Source organism: Echinops telfairi, unplaced genomic scaffold, assembly GCF_000313985.2.
Source record: "Echinops telfairi isolate 266 unplaced genomic scaffold, ASM31398v2 ScPeMD7_7457;HRSCAF=8495, whole genome shotgun sequence".
Lineage (NCBI taxonomy): Eukaryota > Metazoa > Chordata > Mammalia > Afrosoricida > Tenrecidae > Echinops > Echinops telfairi.
In genome coordinates, this window is record NW_022111357.1 from 28,567,085 (window position 1) to 28,589,749 (window position 22,665).

At 60.4% G+C, this 22,665-nt stretch overlaps 1 protein-coding gene across 1 annotated transcript in view; it reads right to left on the reverse strand.

Annotated features, from left to right (window-relative positions):
* CROCC (ciliary rootlet coiled-coil, rootletin) overlaps positions 1 to 22,665 on the reverse strand; it is a 36,802-nt gene that overhangs the window by 4,195 nt on the left and 9,942 nt on the right. Inside the window, exons 10-33 of the mRNA XM_045298947.1 lie at positions 22,338 to 22,446; positions 18,969 to 19,205; positions 18,408 to 18,504; positions 17,688 to 17,771; positions 17,093 to 17,326; positions 16,306 to 16,505; positions 15,859 to 16,041; positions 14,431 to 14,575; positions 13,734 to 13,880; positions 13,214 to 13,444; positions 12,382 to 12,575; positions 12,046 to 12,173; positions 10,690 to 10,859; positions 9,481 to 9,660; positions 8,871 to 9,005; positions 8,341 to 8,484; positions 6,778 to 7,016; positions 6,253 to 6,412; positions 4,092 to 4,259; positions 2,861 to 3,233; positions 1,751 to 1,920; positions 1,528 to 1,648; positions 1,127 to 1,290; positions 14 to 62 (exon numbers count right to left, since the gene is read on the reverse strand). Coding sequence (XP_045154882.1) covers positions 14 to 62; positions 1,127 to 1,290; positions 1,528 to 1,648; positions 1,751 to 1,920; positions 2,861 to 3,233; positions 4,092 to 4,259; positions 6,253 to 6,412; positions 6,778 to 7,016; positions 8,341 to 8,484; positions 8,871 to 9,005; positions 9,481 to 9,660; positions 10,690 to 10,859; positions 12,046 to 12,173; positions 12,382 to 12,575; positions 13,214 to 13,444; positions 13,734 to 13,880; positions 14,431 to 14,575; positions 15,859 to 16,041; positions 16,306 to 16,505; positions 17,093 to 17,326; positions 17,688 to 17,771; positions 18,408 to 18,504; positions 18,969 to 19,205; positions 22,338 to 22,446 — 4,062 coding nt within the window. The remainder of the gene's footprint in view (positions 1 to 13; positions 63 to 1,126; positions 1,291 to 1,527; positions 1,649 to 1,750; positions 1,921 to 2,860; positions 3,234 to 4,091; positions 4,260 to 6,252; positions 6,413 to 6,777; positions 7,017 to 8,340; positions 8,485 to 8,870; positions 9,006 to 9,480; positions 9,661 to 10,689; positions 10,860 to 12,045; positions 12,174 to 12,381; positions 12,576 to 13,213; positions 13,445 to 13,733; positions 13,881 to 14,430; positions 14,576 to 15,858; positions 16,042 to 16,305; positions 16,506 to 17,092; positions 17,327 to 17,687; positions 17,772 to 18,407; positions 18,505 to 18,968; positions 19,206 to 22,337; positions 22,447 to 22,665) is intronic.

Genomic DNA, 22,665 nt, shown 5'->3' on the forward strand with positions numbered 1-22,665 from the left:
TCCAACCACTCACTGCGGGGCTTGGGCCCGCCCGTGATCGTCTGGGGCCTCGGTTTCCCCACCTGTTCACAGGGTGATGGGCTTAGGGTCCCCGAGCATCTTCCAGTTTTGCCGGCGTCAATCGGGCTTTGTAATCTAGAGTGATCCCTTCCCTGCTGTGGGGAAGCTGGTACCCAAAGGTACCCAGAGCCCTGGAGAGTGGCTATAAAAAAGGGGAGTCTAGTCTCTCTGGAGGTGGCCCAGAGGGTCCTGAGCTGATAAGGACAGCCCTGTGGGGCAGAAGCCCTAGCCCTGCCACTCTGGAGATTTAGGGGCGCTTGGGCAATGAAAACAGAGTAGGAAGGCAGTCTTGGGGCTCAGTGTTGCCATCCTTGGGTCAAGGGAGGACTACAGGCCCCGCCCCCACCTGGCCCCCCTCCTGCCAGCTCCAAGCCCCATCCCTGCCTGGTTTGGGCCCAGCAGCCTCCACACTAGCTGCTGCCCATCTTTGTTCCCGGCCTCCTCCCGCGGCCCCTGCGGCTAGGCCCAAAGCCAGAGCTGGAGCCGCAGACACAACACTCCAGCTCAGCCTGGGCTGGGAGCCAGAGGCAGGGGGTGGGCTTTGGGGGCAGCACAGAGGCCCAGGGAGGAACCGGAGGAGGGAAGGGAGGAAGGGATTCCTGGCTACAAGAAGGGCTGGAGGCTGCAGCAACCTGAACCGTCAGCACCAGTGCCTGGGCTTCCTGCCCCAGGCACACACTCATACACACAGCTATGCACGCATGCACGCACACCCCCAAACACACAGAAAAACTCCAGGGCATCAGAACCGGAAGGTAAGCAGAGGCCCCCGGGGGCCGCCTTGTGGCCAAGTGGAGCACCGCCTCCCAGTGAGTCACCGGCTCGCCTCTTGGGGGGAGGAAAGACTGACAATATACAGGAAGCCGGGACAGGACTTGAACCCAGGTCGGCCTGACTCAAAGGCCTTTGCTTCCAGAGCCTGGCGACGTCAGTGTGAAGTGGGGCGGTGGGACCTGGGCGTGACTTTGTCGAGTCACCAGCTGGTCAGTTCAGAGACTGCTGTGAGTGCCAGCAGACAACTCAGGATGTCCCCCGCCCCATTTGCACCCCTTCCTGCTCTGCCTACCTGGCTAGCCCGGTGCTCAGCCTCGGCAGCCTGCAGACTCCTCTCCAGGGCAGCCACCTGGTCCTGTGCAGCCCTGCGCTCCCGCTCGCTGCGCCGCACGCTCTCCTCCCTGAGCGCCAGCTCCACCTGGGTCCCGCTCAGCCGCCCCTCCGCACTGCGGCGTCCTGCAGCCCACCGGCCAGTCAGGTGTGGCTGGGCAGAGTGACCAGGCCACAGATGGCCTGGCTGGCTCTCCACCCACAACAAGAATGGCCTGGCCGCTCAGAGCCCCGAGGGTCTATGGGTCTAGGCAATGAGGAGGGAGGTGGCTGGGGCCGAGAAGCAGGAGGCACTGGGGTCAGGTCCCCCACCCCAGTGACAGACACAGAGGGCAAGGCAGGAACCCAGAGCGCTGGACTCACCTTCCTCACTGTCGGCCACTGCCTTCTGCAGCTGCTTGGCCCAAGAGGTCATGCTGTCCCTCTCGGCCTCCACCTCAGCGAGCCGGCGACTCTGGGTACTCATCTGGGTGCGAAGCTCACCCTGCAGCCCCAACGTGGGGGGACGGGGACAGCAGAGCCAGCTCTCAACCACCTCACAGGGCCCTGGGCCACCCGGTTCTCTGGCCACTCACTGCTGCCTCACCCGCTCTCGCTGGGCACTCCGCAGCTCCTGGAGGAATTCCCGGAGGGCCGTCCGCACCGCCTCGGGGTCCAGGTCTGGAGGTACCGGTGAGGTGGCAGGCCCTGGGGAGGGAGGCTCGGACCCAGGGCTGCGTTCCAAGGAGCTGGGGCTGCTGAGCCCCTCCCCACTTCCTGGAAGAAGAGATGCTCTGGGAGGACGGACCACCAGGCCCTGCAGGACGGTGGCCGCAGGTTTCCCCGCATCCCTCTCTCCCCCTTGCCTGCCGCCTCCAGAAGGGGCCACCCCAACCCTCAGAGCCAAACCCAGCTTCGGTGCCAACTTTGGAGCCCAGGCTGCTCGCCCCAGCATCATCCTCTTAGCCTTTACATCTGACCACACTGCATCACCCTCAACCCCCAGGTTCTAGAACGTTCCCTGTTCCACTCTCATGGCCTTCCAGTGCTGCTCCTGGCCTCCCTAGGACCCCATTTTGTCCAACTAATCCTGTGGGCACACATGCCAATGTCACCCTGACTCCGGGCTGGCTGGGGTGAATTTGTCCCACCTGGGGGGTGTTCTGCGGCCTTCCACCCCACCCACACTGTGAGCACCATGAGGGCCCGAGCCTCATCTCTCCCATACCTGCCTGGCTGCATCTCCCAGAGCCCCGCCCCTCAACACCTCCGTTGGACTGTTTCACTAGGTGCTGGGCACTTGCTTCCCACGGGCTGCCTCGTTCCTCCATTCCCAAGAGCTGAGAGCCGGTTTCCCCACACCACAGACAGCAGCCTCAAAGCACTGAGGGATCTGCTGAGTTTCAAACCGGGGGCCTTCCAGGGGCAGGAGGTGAACTGCGGGTGGTGTAAGCGCTAACATGCCCAACGACTGGCTGAAGGGTTGACCATTCAAAGCCGCCCGAAACTCCTCAGAATCTCAAGAGTCCGTTGGAATCAACTCGACAATACACAACCAAGCCCCACTCCCAGAGCCAAAACCTCTCCGGGGCAGCCTGGCCACTGACCAGCAAAGGAGAGGCCGGAGGGGCGGGGTGCCACCTGGAGGCGAACTCTGGAACTGCAGGAAAGGGTCAGCTCGCCTGTGGATGCTCCCCCTGGCCCCCACCCCACTCACCTCCGGCAGGTGCTCCTCGGACCGGGGAGCCGGGTGATGGCCGCGGGGCGGGGCTGGGCGAGCGGCCGAGGCCCAGGCCACGGCGCAAGGCGGAGCGCAGGCCTCCCAGCTGGGCCTCGGCCGCTCGCCGCTGCGCCTCCACGCGGGTCAACTCAGTGTCCAGGCCTTGCGCCCGGCCCTCGGCCGCGCTCAGCCGCAGCCCCAGCTCCGCGGCCTCGGCCCGCACCGACTCGAGCTTCAGCTCCAGGCTGCGGGCATGGCTGAGCTGCTGCTTCTCGGCTCCGTGCGCCTCCTCCAGGGACCCTAACAAGCCTCGTTCCCGGGCCCGGAACTCGCCCTCCTGATCGTGCAGCTTCCTCTGGGCCCCCTGCAGCTGGAGTGAGGACAGCACAGCGAGGGGAGGCGGGAGCCCCAACCCCGCGCCCACCGCCCCTCCTCCAGGCCCCAACCAGGAGCCTACCCGCGAAGTGACCTGCACACCACAGTGCTTTCAAAGCTGTGACCAGACGTCCCGCTTTTAGCGGGCAGTCCCGTTTTTTAGCGTTTTAAAAAAGTCCCCGATTTTTGGAAAGAATGCAGGACAAGCTAGGGAATGGTCTATTTGGTCCATACAGACCAAATTTTAAATCAAGAACCCCCCACCCCACCCCGCCAATGGTGTCCTGCTTTAAATCGGGTCACCTTAACGGGAGTCTGGGAGGAAACCCTTAGGATTGACTGTTTATCGCCCTTCCTCAAGTCAGCTGGTAGGCCTTCTAACGTACACAATTAGTCATTCTAACAGCTAACCCACTGATTGGGTTCATCGGTGCCAAACCGTTTACTGTGAATCACCCTCTATGAGTCATGTCCATGTTCCAGGGGAAGGAACGGAACTGAAGAATAGAGCCGCTGTCCAAGGTCACACAGGTCATCAGCTGTAGAACTGGACCCCAAACAGGCACTGGGCACCAGAGGCTGTCCTCCTAACCACTACGCAGTACTGCTTCCCCACGCACGTGATTGCTAAGGAGCCCTACTACGATGGGGCTTGGACTGAGGCAGGAGAAAAACCCCCCGGCTGAGGGCATAAGCTAGCCCGTCCCCTGGTTGCCACAATTCACTGGAAACGAGACCTACTGATGCCAGGACCTGTGCCGGGGAGGGACTGCTTCCCACTGGAGGGACAGCCCCCTTGGGGCTCCCACTCCCAGGCAGCCTGTACCCCTGCCCCCATCCCCTGTCCAGTTACCTCTTGCCGCACCACCTCCAGGCTGGCTTCACCTTTCAGCAGCCTCTGCCGGAGCCCCAGGGCTTCCCGCCGGCCTTCCTTCTCGGCCCGCTCACCCAGCGCCAGGCGGCCCTGCAGCTCTGCCAGCTCCCGGCCCAGCCTGGCATTCTCACTGTCCAGCATCTTCATCTACAAGAGACAGGGCGGCCACAGGTGGCACCAAGGGCCCATGCTCAGCACCCCCATTCCCTTCCAGTGCTGCCTCTATACCCACTCTGCTTCTCACCCCACCCAGCAAAGCAGGCTTATAGCATGCACTGAACACCACCCCAAGGGTTGCAAGCTAAGCTGGGCACCCAGTCAGCACTAACCTCAGTTTACCAATCACCCAATGGGCTAATAACTACCTTTCATGGCAGGTGAGAGTGAGGGAGCACGGAGAGATAAACCTGTCAGGCCTGGAGATTTGTGGGGCGGGAACCACAGCCCTCTGGGCTACCTGTCATCCCCACAGTGAGGACCAGCTTTCCCAAGTGCTCACTGTGTGGCCAGCACTGCTCTAAGCACTTCACTCATATGAACTCCAGACCTCACACAACCCGACAGGGTAGGATACTAACTTTATCCCTATTTAACAGATGAGAAAACTGAGGCTCAGAAAGGTGAAGTCACTGGCCCAAGGTCACACAGCCAGGGAGCAGCAGACTGGGATTTGATCCCAAGCACATGGAAAATACAGCTATAGTCAGTTAAAAGGGGCCTACTGCTACAGCTTGCGAAACCCATGCAGGGGCCTGGTCCCCAAGAGTGAGCAGCCTTTGAAGGCCTTCCTGTGGATTCCCAGGACCTCAGCACAGAGGGCGGCCTGGGAGGGAGCCTGGGGAGGAGGTGGAAGACTAGGTTTCGGGGCTGTGATATTTCTGAGTGGGGCAGAGCCCAGGTCCCAACTGGATTTGTCTCCTGTTCTAGAAGCCCCTGCCCACAATGCCCAGGATACAGCAGACCCTTGTGGAGTGCATGCTGTTACGGGCAGCTGGCGACCATCTAGTTCAGGGATCAGCAAACTACAGCCCACAGGCCACCCCTGGCTGCCTGCCTGTTCACTGCAAAAGAACTTGCGGACTTTCTACTCCTGTGCAGACATACAGTCTAGGAACCTCACAGGGGTGGTTCTCCTGTATGCTGCAGGGCCACTGTGAGTGGGCATCAACTGGGTGGCAATGACAGTGAGAGGGCTGCTTTCTCACTGACTGGCAGAGCTCAGGAACTGCAACGGAGGCCCACCGGCCCATAAGGCTGAAGATCATTAGTATCTGCTGCAAACAGCCATCCAAGACACGGTTAAGTGTGTCTGCTCATCAGGAACAGAAGACTAAGGAGGAAACCCAAATCTCCGGAAGGAACTGCTCGTCCACAGGACTAACAGCCTAACGGAGTCACAGCCTCATCTACCCCGAGACCAGAAGAACTAGATGGTGCCCACTACTGCTGCTGACTGCTCTGGCCAGGGCCACAAGAGGTGGACCCTGCCGGAAGTGGAGGGAAACACAACAACGGGAGTCAAATTCCTAACCAAGTCTAGACTTTCTGGACCAGGTGAGGTGAGAAGACGCACTGAGACTCTTTATCATCCTGAGAGAGTCCTTGAGTGGAGGCCACCGTTCAGTGAACGAACAGAGTGGACACCAAATCAATGCTATTTGCCCTCGGTGCTGCACTCCACCTACAGGAGCCCAGAGACGGGAAACCGACACGCGCACTCCAGTATGCAGATGAGAAACCCGAGTGCCGGACGAGCTACCGCTAGAACTGGCACCACTGAACACTCGGTACAGAAAGTGCCCACGGGGAACCCGTTTACTGTACAAGCTCTTTCACCCGAAACACAATAAAACACCATTCTAAAAACAGACGTACTGTCAGGCCCTAGTTTGCCAAGCCCTGACCTAGAGCGTTCTGTGGATCACCGAGTCCTGAGAACTGGGTCCGAGCGACAGGCGCTTTCCTTGGAGAAATGTAGGAGTGGCTGTGCAGAAGCGCACGCACGCTCATGCTCACGCACGCATGCACATGCTAACATACACCACCACCACCACCACCACCACCACCCATTAGGCCCCAAGACCTTCTGTTTGGTGCTCTGTAGACGAGAAAGAAAGTTAGCTACTGTTTCCAGGCCCACCTGCCACCGGAGCTCCTGCAGCTCCCTCCGAGCCTCCAGCCGGGCACGCTCCACCTCCTGCAGCCCAGCCCGCAGCTCCCCGGCCTCCTTGCCCAAGGCTGCCCGGGCCTCCTCCAGCAATGCCAGCTTCTGCTCCTTGTCCTCGTTGGCGAGCTTCAGGCTGGAGCGGGCAGAGGGCAGAAGGCAGAGGTTGCCAGGGACCTGGTCAGAGTTTAGTCTGCAGCCCTGCATAGATCCTGGGGTAGACCTCGCTTACTTGTGGCCTGAAGGTACCCTATGCTGCCTGCTCTTGTGGGACCAGCAGAGGCAGCCAAGTTTCCAAGGTGATGGCAGCAGGTGGGGCTGGCGTCTGGACCAGCCTCTCCCACCTTAACTAGGGAGACACCCGAGAGGCCCCAGGCTGGGGCCTCTGGATCCTTCGCTGGGGTTGGCGGGCAGAGAGGCTTCCCTTGTCTTGTCGGGGTTCTGGGGCCCAGACTCCATGAGCCCTGTGCTCAGGGGTGGGCTCGGTCCCCACATCCCCACCTGATGCGCTCGCTCTCGGCCTTCTTCACGGCTGCCCTCAGCTCCTCGTTGGCGCGCCGCAGGACCTCCAGCTCCTTGGCCCCTTCGCTCAGGCTGCGCTGCAGCTCGGTGACCTCCTGCCGCCGGGCCTCGCAGCCCTCCTGGCTCTCCCGCCCCTTGCGCTGGGCTTCCAGCAGCTCTCGCCGCACACTGTCCCGGGCATCCTCCAGCAAGCGCAGCTGGGTCCGAAGCTCCTCCACCTGTGGCGACAGAGCGCTGCCCTGCTGAGGCTGGGCGCCGTGGGCAGCACCTCTCCCATAGCCTGGCACGGGGCGCCTGCCCTGGCCTTCAGCAGTGATTCATACGGCTACCGAGAGCTCTAGTGAGGGGACTTCAAAGAGTTCGGGGGGGAAATTCCAATTTTCCCTCGCGTGGTGGGAGCCAAGCTATGTTGGGAACCAGGGGTGCTTCCTCTGTGACTGTTGCTGTCTTGTATTTTATTGTGCTAACGCTGATATAATTTAAAAACAGAAAGACAAAACTCACTGCCATTGAGTCGGTTCCGACTCATAGCGACCCCATAGGACAGGGCAGTACTGTCCCCTGTGGGTGTCTGACCCTGTGACTCTTTACAGGAGCCGAAAGCACCCCGTCTTTCCTCAAAGTCAAACAACAAACCTAGATCATCAAGTCCCCGAGTGGCATACACGCTGTGCTTGGCTACCAACCTAAAACACAGCGGTTCTAACCCAACTAGCCGTACCCTGGAAGAGAAGGCCTATGATCTGCTTCAGGAGGCCAGCTAAGAAAACCCTATGGAGCAGATCTACTCTGTAAAAGGGGTGGGGGTGGGATATTGTGTGTGTGTGTGTGTGTGTGTGTGTGTGTGTGTGGTGGTCTCCAGGTGTCAGAGCCAAGAAAATGCTATGGAGCAGTTCTACTCTGTAAAAGGATGGGTGGGGTGGGGGCGGGTGTGTGTGTGTGTGTGTGTGTTTGTGTGTGTGTGTGTGTGTGTGTGTGGTGATGGTGGTCGGCTCCAGGTGTCAGAGCCAAATTGGGCAACTAAACAAACACGCACAGGCCATGTTAGTCATCAGTGCTTGGGCCTCAAGTAAGGGACCAGAACTGTCCGGTAGAAGAATTCAGAGAGGACAGGGACCCCACCAGCCCCTCAAGTCCCCGAGGGGTTAGCTACACAGCAGGTGCTTCCTAAATGTCTGCTGCCAATGTACCGAGACCAGAGTGACCGCAGGGGACGGAGGAGAGGGAGTCGGAGTGTGGGAAGCCGTGTGCTGCTTGCTCCTTGCTCGCGGGGACGGGGAATTTGGCAACAGGTATTAGCACAACCTGAGCAGTGGAATTGACGCCAGCCACCCAGCTGTACGTGAGAGATGTTCCATTGGCAAGTGTGGGGTCACGTATACTTTTACCACGTAAAAAGTAACTAATAATAAAGGCTCACTGGCTCCATTCTAAGTTGGCTGTTCCTTGTCCCCAGGCGCAGGGGCATAAGGCTCACTTATTTGGGAATCTCACAGCACCCAGCACACAGCACGTGCTGACCAGCTGGGGGCGGCTGCTCACCTCACGTAGGCAGGACTCCCTCTGCCTGCCCAGGTCTCGGGCCTGTTCCTGCAGCCTCTTCACCTCCTGGCCGTGGGCCACAGCTGCCTCCTCAAGCTGGGTCCGTAGGTCCTGCAGCTCCGACGTCAGGGCATTCACGGTGCTCTGGGACAGGTGGGCACCTCAGACTTGGTCCTGTCCCGTCACCCTCTCCCCGAGCTGAACCATTCATTCGCAGCTCTGAACACAGCCCCACTCACTAGCCTACGAGACCCTCTGCTGATCCTCGATTCCTGGCCACTGTTGCCTGCGGAACAGGCTCGGGGATTCTCCGGGCTGGAGCCGTGCCCGCCTTCCTCAGATGGGGGGTGTCCAAGGAAGGGCTGTGCTGCCTCCCTCAGACAGAGGGCTCCCAAAGCTCAGCCTCCCCCCCACAGACTGGAGGCTTCTCCAGGGAAGACCAAGCATCTCCCTGAGATAGGGGCTGCTGTAGGCAAGGCTGTGCCGCCCACCGCCCTCAGACAGAGGCCCACCTGCCTGGCCTGCCCTACCCGGTCCTGCTCCTGCCGGTTCTGAGCATCTCGCTTCTGCCGCTCCATCTCCAGGGAGATGGCGGCCAGGCTGTGTCTCGTGCCCAGCAGCTTCTCAGACAGCACTGTCTTCTCGGATTCCTTCAGGGACAGGGCCTGGGCCGAGGCAGGGAGGCAGGCTTGGGGAGAGGCTCCTAAGAACAGTCAGAGTCCCCCTTTCTTGGGAAATGTGCCCATCAGGGCCCCTGAGGGGCCAACGCAGGGGAGCTCAGGGCAGAGGTGCATGCCCCCCCATGGGGAGGCTCTAACAATAACAACAGCCCAGACGACAACCCCACAACGTGCCACAACAATCTCAAGGCGGGGCCCGATTCTTCCCATTTTGCAGATGAGGAAACAGTGGCTCGGAGAGGGGAAGTGACCCTTGTGGGGGCAGGCGGTGGGTCCTCTGCTCTGTCTCTGTCCCATTGTGGGAAGTCAGGAGTTAGCCTGCTCTCTTGCAGGCAGGTCAGCTAATGCGTGGGGACCTTTTTTGGGGGGTGGGAGTGGGGAGGGAACACCCTGGAGGCAGAGACACGGGGGCGGGGGCGGGGACGCCACGCCCAGCCGGAGCCCAGAGGGCCATGCAAACCTGCTGCTTCTCACTCTCAGCCAGGAGGAGGCCCTCGTCCCGTTCCTGCTGCAGGGCCACGATCTCCTCACTCAGCTCCTCTTTCTCGGCCTCCAGCCGGGCCAGCAGCTCCTCCCGCTCCCGCTGCAGCTGGCTCTGCAGCTGTGCCCGCTCGGCCTCCAGCTCCCGCCACGCCTCCTCCTGGGGGGTCAGGCCCAGGCAGTGACACACGGCCCCCACAAACCTCAGGGCAGCAGGGTCCCTCTCAGCCCAAACCCCAGGGACAGGGTGAGGGGCCAGGGGACTCCAGGGTACCAGAGAACCGTTGGGTAGGGGGTGGGGGGCGGCTGGGAGCAGCGGCAGCCCGGCCTGGGGAGGAGAGACTGATTCCTGGAGGAAGGAGGAGCAGCACTAGGTTGGAGAAAGAGGGAGAGGTAGAGTCGGGGTCTGCACAGCACCCCAAGAACTGGGGCAAGAAGATTTATAGACTTGGAAACCCCCCAGGAGCAGCTGTTCTGTCGTGAGGAGGAGCTGCTTATCCAATGGCAGTGGGTTGTGGGCAGAGCTTAGAAAGGAGCCCTGGAGTTCCCGCCATCTGAAAGGTGGGTGGTCCCCGGCCAGCCACTCTGATGGAGAGAGATGTGGCGGCCTGTGCCAGTGCAGACTGCAGCCATGGAGACCAGGGGGCAGTCCTATGCCATCTCAGAGGATTGCTCTGGGTTGGAACAGACCCGATGACAATAGCCCAGGTGGGAGGCTCTTGTCTGGAGCCTGAGGTGGTGCAAGAGCTCGTGCGTTCGGCTGCTGACCAGGTTGGAGGCCTGCACCCACCAGAGGTGCCGAGGAAGAGAGGCCTGGGCACCTGCTTCTGCAGTCGGCCACCGTAGCCCTATGGTGCACAGGCCTGCCCTGACATGCGAGTGGTACCCCACGCCGGGCAGCTGGCTTCCGAGGGGCTGGGCGGGATGAATAGCCAGGATGCTCGGGTGCTGCCTGGGAGGCTGAAGGCTAGAGCCCACCCACCCAGAGGGACCTTGATTCAGCCACTGGAGAGCCTGCTGCTGCTGCTGCTGCTGCTGAACCCACGTGACTCAGAGCAGCCCACGGGCCAGATGGCGTCTGCCTCCAGAGCAGAGCACAAGCCCCTTTGACAGGGTGAGGCATGGCTCGCCTGAGGTCGCTGAGAGAGGGGGGATGAGAGCCCTGCCCGCCTGTCCGCGCTGCCCACACCTTCTCCTGCTGAAGCCTCTGCAAGTCCTCCTCGTGGGCTGCCCGCTGCTCCCGTAGAGAGGCCTGCGCATCCCGCTCGGCCTGCGCCAGCTTCTGGGCCATCAGCTGCTTGTCCAACGCCACCTTCTCCTCCGTAGTGGCCATCTGCTGCCGCAGCCCAGCCAGCTCCCCTGGGAGGGAAGGAAGGGGGAGGGGACGGGCTCAGGTTGCCACCTCTTTTCCGGCCAGCAGGCCCAGGCTGGTGAGCCATGTGGGCAAAAGCCGGCAGGGAAGGGGAGCAAGGGGGCCTGCCTAGCATCTTGCTTATCCTCTCTGGGCATCAGTCCCCCCACCTGCAGCTCAGGGTCCTGGGGCCCATATTTCTCCCTGACAACGTGGAACTGTGTTCACAGAGGGCAATCATGGCTCCCGAGTGGGGGGGGGGACGACAATAAAAACATAACTGTCTTTGGGTTCACAAGTTCCTGGGTGATGTATGTGGTGAAAGTCCTTGGCTGCTAAGCCAAAAATTCAAAGTTCAAGTTCACTCAGAGACACCTTGGTAGAAAGGTCTGGTAACCTACTGTAAAAAAACTCAGCCACTGAAAATCACACCAGAGAGCACAGTCCTCCCTGGCACACAGGGTGCCCAGGGATCAGAGTCAGATCCATCTAGCACCTGGCTGGACACCTTACAGACCCGGTCTCGACATAACTTATTCTCATGCCCACTTTGCAGATAAGCTGACAGAGGCTCTGGGACAATGAGTAACTTCCCAAAGATGCACCACCCAGTGGTGACTGCTACAATTTGCCTCATGCCAGAGCACTTCCTATCTGCACCGATGGCTGGGGTGGGGTGGGAGAGCAAAACCATGCTCCTGGGCTGGAAACCCACCAGTGGCTCCAGGGGCATCTCCTCTCCCAGCTCTGGGGGCGGAGGCAGTCCTGGTTATGATCGGGACACTCATTCTCCTGGCCCAGGGAGGTGCTCTGTGTGTGAGCGGAGCCCATGAGCTCCAGCCTAGACAGGGCAGCTAGGCCTGCAGGGCCAGGAATCATCTAGAAACCTGGTGGCTCTGTCCAGAACGCTCCACTGCCCCGGTGACACGAAGCAGCAGGCACTGTAGACCGAGCCAGGCCCTGAGCCAAGCCTTTGACATGAGTCTCTGTCCGCCTCTGTGATCAGAGGCAAGTGTGGCCCCGAGAGGGCAGAGGCAGACCAAGGAGGCTCAGACCTGTGGAGCAGCCCCCGGCCTGAGAGCCGGAGCAGCCGGACTCCAAAGACAGTACGCCCAGGGCTGGGAGACCCCAGGGCTGGGCAGGGTGCAAGTGTGGGCTGGAGCCCAGTGTGCCCACCAGCCCCAGAACCTGTACCTGTCAGGGCCTCCTTGGCGAGCAGCAGGGCCTGCCCGTCAGCTTCCAGCTGCTCCCGGCGGGCCTCCAGCTGGGCAAGCTGCCGCTGCACCTCGAACAGGCTGCTTTCCAGGGCCTCCTTCTCCAGGCTGCAGCACAGAGCCCCCAGGGCCGAGAGACTCAGCCACCCAGCCGGGGCTCCCAGGGTGCAGCCAGCTGTGGGCAGGGTGCCAACCCACCTGCCTGGCAGAGCCAGCCCTCCCTGGGGAAGCTGTAGCTAGGACATGTTGGCAAGGCCTGCTCCTAAGGGACTGCTCTGGGGTTGACTGGGCAGGGGGACAGAGCCTGAGGCCTTACCGCAGGCGGGTCACCTCTTCCGACAGGGTCCGACCTTCTCGCTCGGCAGCCGCCAGCTGCACTGCCAGGCTGGCCCGCTCCTTGGCCAGCGCCTCCTTCTCCCGGGCTGCCCGCTCCAGCGCCTCTACCTGCCGCTGCCACTCCCGCTGGGCCTGCTCCAGGTCCTGCTCCCGCCCACTCAGCTGTCGGGAGAGCTGTCCGTACCAGGGGATCGTGAGCACCAGTCCTCAGTCTGCTCATCACATAGCCCCTGAACCCTGGGCCTGGCCGAGCAGCCTGGAGGCCTGCATTCAGGCCCAGGTACTGTCCTTGGGCAAACAGCAGCCTTCTCTGGGTCTATGACACACTTGCCTTAAAATGAGGGTCCTCGTTCTTTGTTTTGGGAGTGACAGAATCCCTTCCCTCTCCCCCAACATTTCCAGAGACGCTACCTATACTCACACACCACACAGAAGGGCACCAGCCCACTCCCTGCTCCCTGTGCCCCACTCCCCTAGCTCAATGGATCCCTGAGCCCCTAAGGTCCCTTCCAGTCGCCAACAAATTAAGAGTCCATTTCTTACTGGGGCCCCACCTGTTACTATAATGAAACTTTCCTGAGTGATGACTTGGTGCTAGATATGCACCTCTGCTAAACACTGTATATAGGGTCTCTCATGTAACAACAGCCGTTGTGAGAAGAACTATTAGCCCCATGTTGTAGATGGGGCAACTGAGGCACAGAAAGCAAGGTCACCAGCTGGTGGAAGTGGGATTAGGATGTAAACCCAGAACCAGAGCTTCAGTCCCGCCACTCTGCATACCCAAACAGGCCAACAGTGCTCAGGCCCACCTGGGCCAGCTGCTCCTGCAGCCGGCTGCGATCCTGGCGCAGCGTGGGGAGCTGATGGTCCAGGGCCTCCCGGGCCTGCTCAGCCGCCCGCAGGGAGCCCTCCAGGCCCTCCCGCTCCAGCTCCTGCTCTAGGCGCAGCTGTTCCATCCGCTCCAGCTCCTCCCTCGCCAGGGCGGCCTCCTGCTCCGCCAGCCGCTGGCGCACCAGCAGGGCTGCCTTCTCCTCCTCCAGCTGTGGGGACCGGGGTGGAGTGGGGGCCAGTAAGCAGATCAGCCCAGCCCAGCCACACCACCTGACACAGAGAGGGGGTCCTTCTTGGGACCAGGGACGCCTCTTCCTCCCAGCCCTGTCACAGGGCAGGGGCACAGGGCTCTGTCCTTGGCTGTGCAGGCATGGGGAGGGAGTAGGAGGGCCTGTGGCCTCATGAGAGGACAGATAGACAGGGCAAGGGACAGGGCAGGAGGGGACAGCCCAGACTGGAGGGGACAGCCTGGCGGTGACACAGGGGAGGGGGCCGTACCTGGGCAACAAGGCGGTTCAGCCCCAGCTTGTCCTGAGCCAGTGTCTCGTTGAGGGCGCTCAACTTGGACAAGGAGTCCCGCAGGGAGGCCTCCTCCGCCCGCAGCTTCGTCAGGGAGAGCTCCAGCTGCACGCGGCTGGCCTCTGCCTGTCGGGTGGGGACCCAGGAGCCAGAGAGGGTCAGGCAGAGAGACCAGGGAGGCGGGCAGGGGCCGGGGAGAGAGGGATGGGTGAAACTGGGAAAGACAGGGTGGGGCGGGGATCCTCAGTGCCAGGGTTGGGGAACAAGGAGGGGGTCAACAGGGGCTTTAAAAGAAGCCATGCCTGGTGAGCTGAGCAAGCACAGCTCGCTCCCCACCGACATCCTGGTCCCGAGCTTTCTCAGAGACCAGGGCTCTCTCAGAGACCAGGGTGCAGAGCTACAAGCACTGTCCCAGGAGGCCCTGGGAAGTCAAGGCGATGGCCACCAACAAGGGTCATTTCATCTGGGGCTGAAAACAGAGGTGAGACTGTAGTCTGGGTCAAAGGTGAGCCTATGTCTTAAAAGGACAAGACCAGGGTCGGAGGTCAGCCAGAAATGGGGCCAGTCTATAGCCACAGTGGGAAGGCTTGGGACCAAGGGCCTGAGGTGGGTTTGTGGTCAGGGTCAGAGGTCAGCCTCAGGATTGGTCAGCAGTTACATGGCGGGAGGGACTCACCTTGGTCAGTGCCTCGGCCACCTCGGCCTTCTCGGCCTGGAGCACGTCCCGCTGCAGGGTGGCACAACTCAGCGCCTCCCTCACCTCCACCAGCGCCTTCGCCAGCCCCGAGCGCTTCCCTTCCAGCTGCTCCAGCTGCCGGTGGCTATGGGACACGGTAGGCAATGTGTGAGTCTGGGGACTTCAGAGAAACAAATCCACAGAAACTCGTGTATAAGAGAGGCTAAGTACACATCAAGAAAACATCCCAACCCAGTGCTGCCCAAGTCCACAAGGCCACCACTAGCCCATTAACCCATATGTCCAACACCAGTCCACAAAGTCCTCCTCTATCTCACAAAACACACTCTGTGATGCCGACTGCAGGAGGAAAGCTGAGTCAGTGAGTGTATAAGCATCTCAGCGCTGGCAGGGGTCTCCACACGGGTGCTCCAGCACCCAGGGCTTCATCGGGGTAGGTCCATGTGGCTTCTCCTTGAGGATGTCTTGCAGGAAGTTATCCTTGCCAGCTGAAGCAGGGAACTGCTAAGGCAGCTGCACCCTGGTCCGACCATCACAAAGCAAGAGACCCAAGAACTAGAAAGGTGAGGCTCACCAAGCCATTTAGCTCTCTGCCCTTCGATTAACCCCACGTGTGTGTTTATTGGCCAGGTTGGCACAATGAACTAACTCAGGCAAGTACCCCGTGTTACTTGTCTGCCCCCAGCTCCCTGAGCCAAACAGTCCCAGAGCCCTTGGGAACCGTGAGGTCTCTGTTAGGTGATCAGCTAGAGCAGTGGTGGGAAGCCTTTTTTCCTGCTAAGCACCACTTGGCTATTTCTAACAGCATTGGCGGGCCAGAAAGAATGATCAACTGAGCGGCTGATCAAAGAGCAGCCTGCTGTCTTTGTGCAGCACTTCACTCACTCAGCCTGAATGGTTCTCTTTGGTGAGGCGCGGCAGCTTAGCAGTCACTGGTGATGTCTCGGGCCTTGGGCAGCCCCAGGGCTGGACTTTCCCCAGCCCGGTGTCAGAGGGTCATAGTGCTCACGGTGCTTTTTCTTTCCTTATTCTACGAGCCCCTCTGTGACTGAATGGTGAGCACGGGGAGTGGTTTAAGTTCTAAGCTCAGATGGTAGCCCACGTTTGAAGTCTTGGGGCTCTCTAGTCTTCACTGGTCCCCTAAGACTGGCCATCTTGAAGAACTTAAGGTTTGTATGACACTGTTCGCCCATTCTATCTGGGTCCGTCCATTATGTGTGGCTCGGTTTGGGGAGGTCAACTGGCAGGTGTTTCTTCCAAAGTGCCTCTGAGTGGACTTTGCCATACAACCTTGCAGGGAGCAGTCAAGGAAGTTAGTCATGGGCCTCACCTAGAACACCTATGCCCAGGTGCTCACCAGCCTCCAGACACACTGCTGGGCTGCATAGGACACAGCCCGGAGCTCACCTGCGCTCAAGCTCCCTGCGTGTCCGTGCCCCATCCTGCACCGTGTCCTCCTGTTCTTCCTCCAGCCGGTCTCGCTGGCGCCGCAGCTCCTCCTGGGCGGCCTGCAGCTTCTCCTGCTCCTGCTGCAGCTCCTCAGCCTGCTGCTCGGCCGCCTGCAGGCTCTGGGCCAGGCTGTCCTTCTCCCTATAGGGCAAGGGGATGAGGCATTGACGGGAGGTTGGGGCATCAGGGAAGAGGAGGGCCACATTCTCCATCCTTTAAGGGCCTCTAGTGGACTCCCTGCAGAGAGAACCTGGCTGTTCTCTCGCTGCCCCACGCCCTGGGAGGCCCTGGGAATGGCTGAGCTGCCGGGGAAGTGGGTGCAGCTTCACGTCTAACAGGCCGGGGCAGTGTGAGGTCCAGACTCTGGCCTACCGCTTGGACCCGCCACCTCTGACCTCCCAGCACCTGCTCAGAAGGTCGTTGGCGCTCCGCAGACGCTGGGCTTCACGCTGGGCATCCTCGTGGGCCTGGGTGACCCCATCAGCTTTGTCCCGAAGACGCTCCAGCTGTCTCTCGAGGGCCCGGCGCTCACCCTCGCTGTCGCTGAGCTGCTTCCGCAAAGTGCCCAGGAGGTCTTGACTGGCTTCATAGCGCCCACGCATGTCCTGTGACGTGACGCGGGAATTATTCAGGGCTGGGAGGCTCTGGGGGCCCCCCTGAGGTTTCAGGAGGATTCACCACTGTGGCCTGGCCCAGCCTGGGCAGAATGGACCAGGCTGCCAGCACTTTTTCCTACTTCCTGCACTGGGCCCTCTGTCAGGGCTCGAGCCCATTTCTCTGACAAAGCTTCGGCATGCTCCTCCACTCCCAGGTCTCAAGAACTACGTTGCTGCCCACCGAAGGCCTTGCACAGCCCCCAGCTCCGCCCCCTTCGGCTCAGGCTGCCCCCCAGACTCCCTCCTACCCAGGCTCCCACTCGGCCCCCTCCCTCAATCCTCCCCCTCTACCTCCGATTCCTCCTCCCAGACCTTGTTTAGGCTGCTGGCTTCGAAGGGAGCGGGTTGGGTAGGCAACTGGGACTAGCGGGTCTCAGAGCCCGCCCCAGGCTCCTCCCTCAATTGATCAAGCACCTCCCACTCTTCCCCAGAGCACTGGGCTACGGGTTCTGGTTCTTAAGGCTCCAGACCCACTCTGGGGACTCAGGGTCCGCCCAGGGCCAGGGCTCCCGCTCCATGTTTAAGCCGGGCTCTACCTGGACCTGCAGCTGGCGCTTGTGCAGGGCTGAGTGGATCAGGGCGAGTGTGGAGGCGTCGGAGCAGGCGGGGGACGGGCCCCGGCGAGGGGAAGGGCCCCGGCCGGGCGAGTAGCGCTGCTGTGGGGATGGGGTCCGTGGGCCCGAGAGACCCCGCAGGCTGCCATCTGACGTGTCGGCCGTGCGCTCAGAGCCGCTTAGCTGAACACCGCTCTCTGTGTCCGACAGGGCGGCCTGGAGAGGGGAACGGCAGGCTGGGACCTCCGGAGAACATGCCTCCCAGGGTTCGACCCCTTCCACGAGCTCACTACTGCGACCCCGTGCCCACCTCCCATTTATTTTCCCCAGACATCGACTATGAATTGAAGACTTCATCCAAGTTTCTCAGGGCAGGTGCTATGTCTCCAGAGTCGGACTGGGGGCTCCCCACAAGCAAAGGGCCTGCCCTTCTGGCAAAGGCATCCACCTGGGTCCCCAAGCCCGCCACCCTGTGAACTTTGGCCTAAAGCCACCAGAGGGCAGCTGGACAGGGACTGCCAGGCCTGGCTCTGCACCAGCGGCCCACCCGTTTGGCCTCTCCTCTCTGGCCTCCCACCTGCGCCAGGTCCCTCAGGGTCTGCTGCAGTCCCGCTGTGTCCTCTGACTCCAGAGCAGCCTGTTCCTGTAGCCGCAAGGATTCCTGGAGTAGGGTGGGAGGGGTCATGGAGGCTGCTCAGGGTCTCTGCCCCCACTCCCACCCACCTCAAACTCTCCCCTGTGTCTCCCTCCCTGGCCAAGTGGCCTTGGTTACAAGGCAGCAGCCTGGTAGGCCCCACAGCAACCCCACGGCCCACGCTGGACAGTCAGGGCAGAGGGAAGCCCGGTGTCCTGCCCCAGGTCACACAGCCCGTGGGAAGAGAGCCACGTCCCACACAGAAAGGTGACTGGCAGAGAAGCATCGGCTCTGCTGGGGAGACAGCTGAGTTCCCAGGGGAAGACAGCTGGGCCGGGAGGGAGCAGACCAGAGTTCAAGTCCCAGCTCCTTGCCGACTGGCTCTGAGACAAGTATTCTCCCTCCGTGGCTCGGCTTCCTCACCCGCGTGTTGGGGATGGAGCCACAGGGAGGTGTAGCTGCAGGATGAGGTGGGATCAGGGGCTGGATGTGCTCACTGCTAAGTCTGGGATACACGGCTGCTTACTTAACGAGGAGCGGCTCTGAGTCTGATGCGGTTCTCCGGGGTGGCCCCGCAGCCCACTCTAAGACTGGGCCCAAGGCCCCGGTTGGTGCCCACCCTGCCCTGCCCTGCGCCCCTCACGGCAGGGAGCCACCTCTCACCAGGGCCTCCAGCTTCACAATGAGGGCCTTGTTGGCCTGGTCCTTCTCCCGGTTCTGGTTCTGAAGACACTCCACCGCCAGGGCCAGCTCGGTCACTCTGAGGTGGGGGAGCAGCAGAGGGGAATGGGGGCCTCTCCCAACTTCTCCCCAAGCCTACCACCTCCTGCACCCTCCACGCTTCCCCAAACTCAAGGCAGGCACCCAAGCCTTCACCTCCCACACAGCATGCTCTTGGGCAAGTCGTTTCTCTCTGAGCCTCAGAGTTCTCCGGGCTAAAATGGGAACGAGGTTGCCACCCACGTAATCTCACAGGATGCCCTTTGTGACCTGTCCAGTAGCAGGAGTTGGGAGCACAAGTTCTGGCAGTAGAGACTGAACTGCCCTGGGCCAGTGCCCCTGAACCTCAGTCTCCCTCTCTGGTAAATGGGCTGCCTGGGGAGGCTCGCTGGGCTCGTGGGGGGGAAGGGCTCATCTCTGTTGGGGGGATACTGCCTCTTCTCGACATCGCCGGGGCACCCTATGCAGGGTGGCCTTCTTACTGGTGCTCACCCAGGCACTCACCGGGCACTGAGGTTGGCCTTGTCCAGGTCGCTCTGCACCTTCAGCTGAGCCAGGTCCTTCTCGAGGAGCACCCTGTCCTGCAGCTGTCCCTCCAGCTGGGCCTGCAGCATGGCCTGCTTCTCCCAGGCCGCCTCGGCCCGGCTCTCAGCCAGCTGCAGGCTCGAGCTCAGGCCCAGGCCCGCGTCTTGGATGGCCCGTGATGTCTGGGCAAGTTCGCCTCCCAGCTGCCGCAGGTCCCTAAGGAGAGGGCACAGGGTAGCAATGGGAAACGGTCCTGGACTCCCAGGTGCCAAAGTAAGCCAGAGTGGATTTGTACATTTGTCACTATCAGATTGGAGGGTGGGGGTGGATTGTGAGATACACGGTACGGGGGAGGGTAAGTGGGAAATAACAATCAGACCCAAACCAAATGCCCGTGCCGACACAGGGTGACCCATGTGCGCAGGGCAGAGATGCTCCATGGAGGCTGTGACCTCCAGAAGGCCAAGGTGCCTCGAGGGTGGGGGTCTGAACCACCAAGCATTTCCACCAGCTTTGCCACGCAGGGAGCAACCTGGCACAACCACAATGGAGGGCCCTGAACTGCCGGACCGCCTCTGACACGGAAGTGCCCTCTGTGGACTCGACTCGATGCAACACTGCTCGTGCACAAAACTCGCTGACAACCGAAATCACAGGTCCCCAAACTCACTTGGCCTGCCACCCCTTTGTCAGAGAAACACTCACTCACTAGTGTCCTCACCCCCAGCAATGACAAAGGTGAGTCCTATCGCCCACCCCGGGAGAAAGTGCAGGAGTCTGCGTTTGTGGTTGCAGGACCCGCCCCCAACAAAACACAACACAACACGCCGGTCTAGTCACTGCTGACTCATAACAACCCCTGTGGGTTTCTGAGACTGCAATTGTTTACGGGAGGAGAAAGCCCTCTCTTTCTGCCTCGGAGCTGCTGGTGGTTTTGAACTGCCAACCATGCAGGTTGCAGCCCAACGTGCAACCACCAAGGCTCCTGCTAGTGCCTCGCCAGGGACACTGATCTAAATGCCCAGCAAAACCAAGCTTCCTCCCCTCAGGACCAATGATGAGAGCAGCAATGCCAGGAGGGGAAGGGGAAGGTGGGGGCAGCGAGAGGGAACAGATCACACAGAAAAGTGGGTGACGGGAGACATTGGTCAATGTAAGACATGAAAAAAGTAATACTTTATAAATTATCAAGGGTGACGGAGGGAAAGTGGGGGGGGTGGGGAGGGAAATGATGAGCTGACACCAAGGGCTCAAGTAGAAAGAAAATGTTTTGAGAATGATGGTGGCAACCTAGGTAAAAAAGAAATGATGGTGGCAACCTAGGTACAAATGTGCTTGACACAATGGATGGGTGGATGGGCTGTAGTAGGAGCAGTACAAGCCCCCAAGAAAATGGTTAAAAAGCAACATCCAAGCTCCCTGCCATCCCGTCCATCCAGATGCCTATGGACCCTGTAGGACAGGGCAGACCTGCCGTCCGGTTGGCCAGGCTGTCGATCTTTAAAGGAGGGAGTCTTGGCCTTCTCCTGTGCAGCAGCTGGTGGGGTCCTTGAGGGCCGTTAAAGGGACAGTGCTGTCAAATAAATCATGGCACAGCCACCAAGGGCCGGTTCCCTGGCCTGGTGTGGAGGCCCCTCTCAGTAAGAAAAATTTGGTAAGGAAATCAGCTCCAGGGACCATGGCTTTGAAGCCTACCGAGATTTGCTGTTTGTATGAATAAAATAACCCTAGGGGATCACTTAGCTAACGTAATAGAAGGAGCTTCAAAAAGCTGGTGGAAAAATCCCATTATCTTTCAATTCCATTTTTCTACTGTTCTCCACCAACCTCCCCCTTGTACGGCTTGCCTCTGGGGAGGGGAATGGCCGGGGCTGGCAGAGAAAGGGAGACCCACCCGTGGAAATCTGGCCCTTGTGAACACATTTTATTCAAAAGTAAAACTGGAAAAAAAAATTGTAATGCGAGTTAAAAAGAAATGTATTTAAAATAGCTCTAATGGGCTCAGTCCTGGCATCCAGTGGCACCAAGGAGAAAGGGCTCCCGATGGCAGAACTGCATCCTATAGTGGAAGAGGCGAGAGAATGAGAGAACAACTACACCACGCTTGTGCAACCTCGGGCGAAGGTCTGGGCTGGCCCTGGAGCGTCACAGGGCCACGAGCGACATCACAGAAGGAGGTAAACAGGGCCAAAGGCACTTCCAGGCGCACACCATCACTCACGAGACCGTCCAGTCAAAAACCCAAACTGAGCTAGCCTTAGCGACGCTGGATATCCAATCTGCAGCCAGCACAGAGGAGGAGGGACATGCTAAATGATGCTCCAGGGGCTCCAGGAGCCATATCCAAACTGAGGACATCTGTCCCCATCATCTGAACAAATAAATCCTAATGGGACTCTTTCAAGATCTATGTCCACGGGAACAAAGGGACAACAGCCGCTCTCCAGTTGGGACAGGACCCTTGGGTGAAGGTGAAGGGACGGCGTGAGCATGGAGGGCAAGCAGGTCTGCATGGCACAGAGAATGGAGCCAGCGCCGCCAGGCTGTCATGTAGACACACGGCTGGACTGGTGTGTGTCCTGCTCTGAAGAGTGTCAACAACAAAAACATTCCCATTGCAGCGGGGGGAGGGAGGGAACACACGGACAGAGAGAGACTCCAACGACAAGTCCACCCAGTTCCGTGAACTTCTATGGGTCCTGACGCACACATACCATAAAGGCAAAAAGGGAAACATGGTCACACGGTGAGTCGGGCCACTCACTGCCTCGGACGAGAATGTGGCTCTTTAACAATGAAGGCAGGACAGGAGGGAGCTCGAGAACGGATTGTGATTACACAACTCATTGTAAAGGTGATTTAACCATGGTGGGAAGGGGGGGTGTTCTAAAACTGACTGTGGTAATGATTATACAACTCTCTCCCTGATATGACTGAACGATTGAATTCTCTGATATGTAGACTGGGTGCCAATAAAAATGTAAGAAAAGAAGAAATGGGGGGGGTGTCTTTGTACGTTTCCGGATTTTGGGGGTTACAAGGTCCTTGGGTGCAAAGGCGCCAGGGTCTAGCAGAGTAAAAGCAGGAGCTCCAGAAGCAGATAATCCTGGGTCCATATTCTGCCTCCGCCTTTTTTTTTTGCTGCTGTGTCCCTCCACCTCTCTGTGCCTCGGTGTCCTGCTCTGTGAAACGGGGTCAACGGCATCCGAGCCTCACGGGGATGCTGCCCCGATGGTGGGAAAGGGCGTGGACGGCAGCGGGGCGAAGGGCCAGGATGGCCAAGCTCGCTCGGCAACTGAACGGGGGCCCCCCCCCCGCCTGCCGGGCCGCCCCTCGTGGCCCTCTTACCGCTCGGTGGACATCTTGACGTCGCTGGCCAGCCGGCGGACGCCCACCACCTGCCTCCAGAGGAGGAGCAGGCGGCTGTGCTCGCTGCTGAAGTAGCTGTTGAAGGACTGCAGGGAAGACAGACGGAGGGGGTGCTCACCGGGAGTCCCTCCCGGAAGCGGGGTGCCCACGGCCCCGCGCCCGGCCTGCGCGAGGGTGGTGCGTTGGAGCGGCCCCCTCGTGCGCGGGGCACCGGCTCCGCCGCTCCCCCGGCGCGGGCAGCGAACGCGCTGAAGCCCGGGGTCTGCACCCCCGGCGACCAGGGCCATGGCGTCTTTGAAAAATGCCG